General features: G+C 30.7%; 1 protein-coding gene across 1 annotated transcript; it reads left to right on the top strand.

Moving 5' to 3' along the window:
- The first annotated feature begins 4200 nt into the window (after positions 1-4200).
- On the top strand, positions 4201-5014 carry LOC111375656. The gene has a single exon (XM_022998524.1). It carries the CDS (start codon positions 4239-4241, stop codon positions 4779-4781), a length of 543 nt encoding a protein of 180 aa, XP_022854292.1. The 5' UTR covers positions 4201-4238; the 3' UTR covers positions 4782-5014.
- Positions 5015-7903: the final 2889 nt, after the last annotated feature.

Here is a 7903-nt window from a genome sequence, read left to right as displayed (position 1 = left end):
CATTGCCAACTCTCTTTCTCTCCTATGAATATGGGAGGAGTTTATTACGTAATATAAGATTAGATCGAATATAAAATGAAATAATTCGGATATAAATCGAGCTTGACCAGATTTTTAGGTAGAATGGTTAGCCACTGGTATGCCTTGTACTTGGCCTGTCACAACTTTTGTAGACCATATTGTCGAGTTTAACTCCCCTTGTCTCTCTCTTCGATGAATCAAAGGATGTAAGTAGACATATTTAATACATATATTAGATTAGATAGAAACAAAGATATCATCAAACAATATAGAGGTTTAAGTCGAGCTCGTCGGGTTGGCTTGACCTACTTTCGAGGTGTCTTTTGGGGTAAAGATAGATATATTGTTGACATACTAATTAATTATCCAATAAGGCATAAACTATTGTATTATTGATAGGGTGGATTAAAAATACAAAATTTAATTAAAAACAAGATTACTGCAATTTGAGTTATCTTTATAATTTAATTGTGTTAATTTTTATATTCCTCAAATATTGGACTGCTGGATATAATTAAATAATTGAACAGTGCCAATATATTACGTGAGTGATTACATTTTTTAAATGAAAATTTACATAGGGTATGAACATGTTTTTCAACACATAAACCCTTCAAAGGAAATTTCATCGCTTTTGTGTGGAAGAAGTCAAAACTAAAATATTCGTTTTACATTTATCCGTCATACATTCGAGCTTGTTTGGTACAACTTAAAAAACTTATTAAAATCAATTTTTTGACCGTTATTTTACTATTCTAACCGTCATTTTTAATTCTTCTCTCACATGTAAGACTCACTTTGTCTCTAACGGTCAAAAAATCAATTATCAAAATTTTTACCAAATAAGCATTATCGTTTCCATTTTAGCAGGCCTATAATATCGATAAATGTTCTCACATTATATTGGTGTCAATAAAAATTACCAGCAAAAGAATAATACAATATAAGCAAAATTTCTTTAGTTGATTGCTCATCTAAATTTCTCTTTTTAGTTTACCATTAATAATCCATTAGTTTGAAGAAATAAAAATTAACAAATTGGCATGCATGTAGGAAAGAAATTAAACAAGTGTGTCCTCAACTAAAATTCTGATAAATTTTAAAATTTTTTCTAAATTTAGATATTCTAAAATGAAATTTCTATGAATTTTATTGAAATTTTACTAAATTTAGATGTCCTCAACTGAAATTTTACCGAATTTCAATGAAATCCATTAAATTCTAAATATTCTCGATAATTTATAGATTCATAATGATTTCAATAATAGAAAGATTTTAAAATATATTGATGGATTTCAAAGTTAAAATACATGTAACAAACTCTTTTGAAATTTCATTATTTTCAATTAAATGAGATTTTTATGTGTTTATGAAAACCTATATAAATCCGCAAAATATCATTAAAATTTATAATTTGATAAAATTCAACAAAATCTCAGACACTCCCAAAAGCGAGTTGCAAAAGTCAAATGTATAAACTAATGGCTGGCAGCTGGCTTATATTAACAACGGGCCGACACAAGAAACTAATGGAAAATGGCATCGCTGTCACTATCACACAACAAATAGGAATGTCTACTTCAGCAAAACAACGAACAAGAAAATATGTATAGCCACCATAGTTTTTAATTTTTAATTTTTAGGCATTGGTTGGTTCAATTAAAAAATTGAAATAAAATCTAAATCAAAGTAAGTAATTAATTTTAATCATATTTTTCAATGGGGTACACAAATTTTCAACCACATATTTTGCCTTTTTTTTAAAAATAAACTAAAAATCCAATTTTATTTAAATAAAACGGGGAGCATAGAATATTGTTGTCAGCTAAAAGCACTTTTTTCTTCATTTGGATCAATAATTCTAAGTTCTGCACGACCATAACATGAGTGTAAATGATAAGTGAGTAGCAACTAACCGCTTCTTGATGATCATATTTAATATAATATATTTTTTCCTTTTTTAGAAGTGTAATTGATGTGATCCAGGAGACGCAAGCAACCAAATCAAGTCCAACGTCAAGCTCGGGGAAAAATTCGTTGAAAGTTGAAGGTGGACCTATGACACGAGCGAGGACAAAGCGAGTGAAAGAGGCGATGAGATTACTCTTCACGACAACCATCGATGAAATCATGTTCGGGACTCGAAATGGGACAAGTTTCGTGTTCGAGTCGAAAACCGAAACCAATTGGATCAACACGATATAAACAGCCGAAGATGGAGCTGGAGAGAAGAACCATGCGACCGTATGGTTAAAATCGTCCTGCGGCCACACAGAGTGAGGCAGGGAATTATTCGGGATTTTCGAATGTTCCATGCGGCTGCATGATTTTACACCATGCGACCGCATGGCTAAAATTTGACGCATTTTTTTATTTTTTCGTGAATTTCCTATTTTTGATAGAATTTGATACTTAATCAATTTCTTACCATATTTGAAATATTAGGCACGTTTTTACCTAGTTTTTTAGACATAGTATAAATACTATTTTATTTTTAATTGTAAGAACCTTTTGACATTATTCGTAATTTGAGAAGTTATATTACTTTCAACTCTTGTTCTACAATTGAACAATTCAAGAACTTATCAAAATTTAATCTTATGGCATTCAAATCAATCGGGTGATATTCCGTATTTTTGTGTAATCAAGAGGTCCGCACATTGTCGACGATTCGGGTTGTTTGATTCCAGATCTATTGAATTTAATCTAAAACATTGCTTTGACTTTCTTGGAAAGATTTCAATTTTGTTCATGGGTTTCGTAGCGTTTGTCTACACGAATTCACATCAGTAATAGTGATTTTTCTTCCTCCTAAAGGAGGCATGAGTCCAATTCATTAATCTAGTAAAATTTCGCTCTTATCACTTGAGTTAAACTTTATTTACAAAATTTTTTCGAAGTACGAAAAATAAGTCTTAAAAAAATTTCAATTATTTTTCAAGATCAAGTTCTTGTCACTTATTACACAATAAGCATCTAAATCGGATTGACCCAATTGCAGATATACCATGTACGTCCTAATGCCTGGCTCCCTTCCATGCAACACTTGCTATGGCGGCCTACGAGAAAAGCCATTTTCTTATCTTCTACTATTGGGATTTGACATTATTCCATACACTATTTTTTCCTTTCCATAAAGATGTCTTGCATCCATTTTTATTCTTAAAAAAATATAATTAATATAGTTAAAATAATTTTTACATTTTTCCTGATATATCCATATTATAAATTATAACTCATATTTGTTGATAACAAGACATATTAGACTCATTAGAAAATTGAAAAAAAATCATCTATATTCTCAACCAAAAAAAAAAGTAGCTTATAATTTGGGACAAAAAAAAAAAAGCAAATCTTTTTTATGGGACGGAGAGAAGTATTAATAAGGATGAATACTACATTTAAAAATAAGATTTGATGGTCATAATATCTATACCTCTTGTAATTTTTTTAATTTACAATAATATACGAAGTACCAGGATTGAAATCCCAATCTATGAGGCAATATTATAAGATTAAATGATACGTGAAATTAATTGACTCATTTATTTTTACATTTCATTTTACCTATCGTCTAACACCACCTAAACTAGAGATACAACTCTAATGAGACTAATTAGCATCACTGTAATCTAAAATGACATGTCAATCATTCATTGGGTGGACAATATATCTCAACTTACTTTGAATTGCCCAATGCATTAAAATCTTAACTTCATTGAATAAGTCTAAACGAACTCCACTGCAACCTAGATCGATACTAAGCATAGCATTAATTTTTCATAAATTCTAAATCAAACATATCCTAATTATGTGGACAAGCATTAAAAATTAAGGTCCAACGGCCATAATAAATGCTGCATTTAATATATAACTCGTGCAATAATTCAAAGAATTCAACAAGACTATGATCAAAAAAATCAAACAAACAATAATGCAGACAACTTTTATAACAAAAATTTGTTGGTCAAACTTTTGCACCAGGTCGAGTATGTAATAAATCGTCAGCCACCTCCTCAGCGCCGTCGCTTCACGACAAATAAAACTTTGAACGTATTCATTCAAGGTCTCTCTTTCTCTTTCCCTTTGGCGTTGAATATGCCCTCTTCCAACTTGTATACAATTTTCTATATATATAGCATCAAAAGTTGCTAATATTTCCATCAAGATTTGCTTTCATTTTTCATAGTTCACACTTTATAGATAAAGTAACAATAATGGACTCGTATTCCTATTCATCTTCATCTTCTTCTTATTCTTCATCTTCAAACCAGATTTATTCGTACCATGAAGAAGAAAAAAGAGGCAAAAATGCCTCGAGTTTTCGTTCTGCACTCCATTCTGTTCGTAAACTCCCAATGAAGCCGATGAAGAAACCGATAGCACCTTTTCCACCAATCCCACCAAAAGTCTACAAGGTGGATCCTGAAAATTTTAAAGAAGTTGTCCAAAAGCTTACTAGTGCAACTGAGTTCCAATCAACACGGCTGCAGGAGGTGGCGCCGCCACCTCTCAACCTTTCTCCACCCTGGCAGCAGCCACTAGTTTATCCTAATCAAGTTAAAATGCCAACAGCTTCCAAATTCAGTGATTTTATGACTGAAACACATGAGGAAAAGGCCATGAAGCCATCAGATTACATTTTTGGAGCCCTCAGTCCTCTTGGGTTCAATTTGTCCCCATCAACTCTTGCATGGTGTTCATCTTTTCTTCTCAGTCCTGGAACTCTATCTCCTCTCGAGCCAAGTGCAGTTCTTTAGAGCTGTGTTCAGTAAGTTGGATTGAATTATATTCATACTGCTTGAAAGACAAAAACGAAGTTGAAGCTTTGGCTATAGTATTGTCTAATTCTATTTAATATAAAACCTTTAGCATGCCCTAGGGTTTTAATTATGAAAATAATGTAATTCCTATTTAGAAGCATTCTTCTTGTTGTTGCATTCAGAAGAGTTGTATTTAATCCAATAATGGCTTAAATTTGATATAAACGGTTTGCGACATTGAATTCATTTTTTTCATCGAAGATTTTGTGTACACTATCTTCATAAATTAGGATCCAATACATTCCAAATTCAATATATTGAACCATGTTATTGAAAAGCTTGACCACGAAATAGATGCGACTTAAGGGCATTGGGCTAAGCTTCAAAAGGTAAAGTTTACTTCTATGTAATTTTTTGTTTCTAATTTTTTTTTTATTTTTTTTTTATTTTCTTACTTTTGAATATAAGAATTACTTTATTTACTATTTTTAAGCTTACTTTCAAAGTATAGCTTATTTTCAACTTAATCTATAAAATTTATTTATTTTAAAATTTACTTATTTAACTTATAAGTATTCTTTTTATGCTTTACCCTTGTTAATTTCGAACGTAAAGATTAGGAAAAATAGCGTCGAATGTCCCCAACCCATAAATGAAATAAGGAAATCGATCCTTAACATACTTTTCTTAGCATTTTGATCTCCAAGGTTTAATCCGAATGAAACAAGTCCTCTGTTTAATATATAAAAAACCTAGATTTTTATGTATTTTGATAAAAGTTGATGAAATATGTGGTCTAAAAGTTATGGAATTCATGAAATGTGTGATTAAAATGGATGACTTTGACTTAAACTTTAATTAATTGTGTAGCTAAACAAAATAGGAGCATAGTCATTTAACTATTTGATGATGGACATGACAAGCAAAAAATAGAAAAGGAGATTTAAATAAGTAAACACGACAAATTTGAATAAATTGAAAAGGTAAATACATAAATAATCATAGTAGATGGATTTTTTAATTTTTAATTTTTACATTTACTAAAAATGTCGGGTAACAAAAGTTTTAATTAGAATCTCTCATGATGTGCATTGCATGAGATATGTCTACGGTTAAAATGGACACAATCGTCAAGAAGATTCGAAGGACTAAACGTTAGATAGAACTCAAATATCTAGAGAAATTAATATAGACTCAACTACTCATTTATGGATCGGTTGCAGAGACCTCTAACTTATTTTCTTTAAGATTTTTATGATTCAAGGTGACATAAAATAAGCAAAATGAATGATTCTTGGAGATCCTATGGTTATACCTATCATTGACTTCTTATGATAATTAAGACGCGCTTCAATTTAGCATGAAGTATTTATGTGAATTTTGTGAAAACTTATTTTATAAGACTAATGTATGGTTAAAAATTAGATAAAATCCTGGAAAATACAAAATTAATTATGTTTGGAGAATGTGTACGTGTTGAAAACGAGTTTTAAAAAATGATTTTGAAAAATCAGTTTTAAACAAAGGCTAAATCTAAATTTTAGAAAATAAGTAGTTCCAAATTTTCAATAGCTAAGTGTTGTGGTTTCATTTTTTATTTTTTATTTTTTTTCAAGGCATTTATTATTAATGACGAAAGCGTTAAAGAACTATTAAAAATACGAAATTTTAAGTATAAAAGTTTGAAAGATGAAATTAAGGTCCCTAACCTTTGATCGAATATAATGTCCCCATTTGATTTTTCTAAAAATAAAAATTTTTAGTAGATCTGGATAAAATTTGATAGAATATGTATTTACCAAACGCGGACTATATAACAAACAAATTCACATATAATATTAAGTTTTCAGTGTTTCCATCACTTTTAAATATCAAAACCACCTTATCTTCTTAGACATGTTTTGCCAAATACCTAAGAAAATGTTTGGCCCAATTTAAAAAGCACAATTTCAGGTACTTACTTAGGCAGCGTAAAGCTAAAAAAAAGTCGAAGAAATGCCTTTAAATGAGGCCAAATATACTGATAATATTGGAGTGTTTCATCAAGTAGTGATACCTCTGTATATGTGGAGTATTAAGCCATTTAAATTTGCTTTGCAAACCTAAATCGGCTATGAATTAACTTCCCTATTTTTGAAATCTGCTTCCGACGTGAATCTCCTCTATCTACTCCTGATCAGAATCCTGCAAATTGAAATTTAGAACAGTGAAAGGAAAAAAAAAAAAAAGGCTTAAAACTTCTACTCGTGAGTATGTTTATGTATAATTTTTGTTTGTACGTAAATATTTAATGTTTTGTATTGATTCAAATAGAAATGAGTAACTTAATTTTAAAATAAATAACTTTTTTTTAGACTTATTGCAACAACCTGTTGGGAATCTACTTATACATGCACAGCGGAATTTAAAATATATTTCGATTCCCATCCAATAGATCTCATTGTGTTTGGTTATGAATTGTGATAAGATTGTACCTTTTCCAGATCTGCAATCCTTTTGCTTTTCTTTTCGTTCCACAACTTTGATTCGCCACCACAGCTGTCCAATTGTCCAGCCTCCAACGGTGATCCACACAGAGAATATGATTGCAGCCTCTAGGGTTTTCTCTTGTGCTAGCAAGAATAATGAAAACCTTATATGGACCTCAAACCCTAGTTATGTATTTATATAAACCCAAGCAGGCTCGGCCCGGTCCGGTTCGGTCCAATAATTAATTAATCCAATTAATTAAACCCGGTCCGTGAATTAATTAATCTAATTAATTAATTCGAAAATATAAATAACAAATCCAATTAATTAATTTATCCAACGATTGTTAAATTAACTAATTGGCAATTTGCAATCTTCCAATTCTCTTTTGTGTGTGACCCATTAGGTTCCCGACCACGATGCCTAACGACGTGAAATATTATTTTGATCTAATCAAAATTGATAAATTAAAACACCCCTTTTAATTTATCGTCAATTCACATTCGCCGTCCCTGATTGACATCTAGCAATGTGTCAGGGCAATACATGTGACGGGAAATGTCACGTGGTATGACAAAACCAAATTCGTTCGTTTACCGTGAAACTATAATCCCTTCGTCAATATGATCCGATCAATTACGAGATATGGA

Source organism: Olea europaea, chromosome 2 (genome assembly GCF_002742605.1).
Source record: "Olea europaea var. sylvestris chromosome 2, O_europaea_v1, whole genome shotgun sequence".
NCBI classification, from domain to species: Eukaryota; Viridiplantae; Streptophyta; class Magnoliopsida; order Lamiales; family Oleaceae; genus Olea; species Olea europaea.
Note: the sequence above shows the minus strand (reverse complement) of the source record. Positions and strands in the feature narration are given on the sequence as shown.

Bases quoted from the DNA above. Each gene is read 5' to 3' on its own strand.
- LOC111375656 (XM_022998524.1), top strand. From the start codon at position 4,239: ATGGACTCGTATTCCTATTCATCTTCATCTTCTTCTTATTCTTCATCT.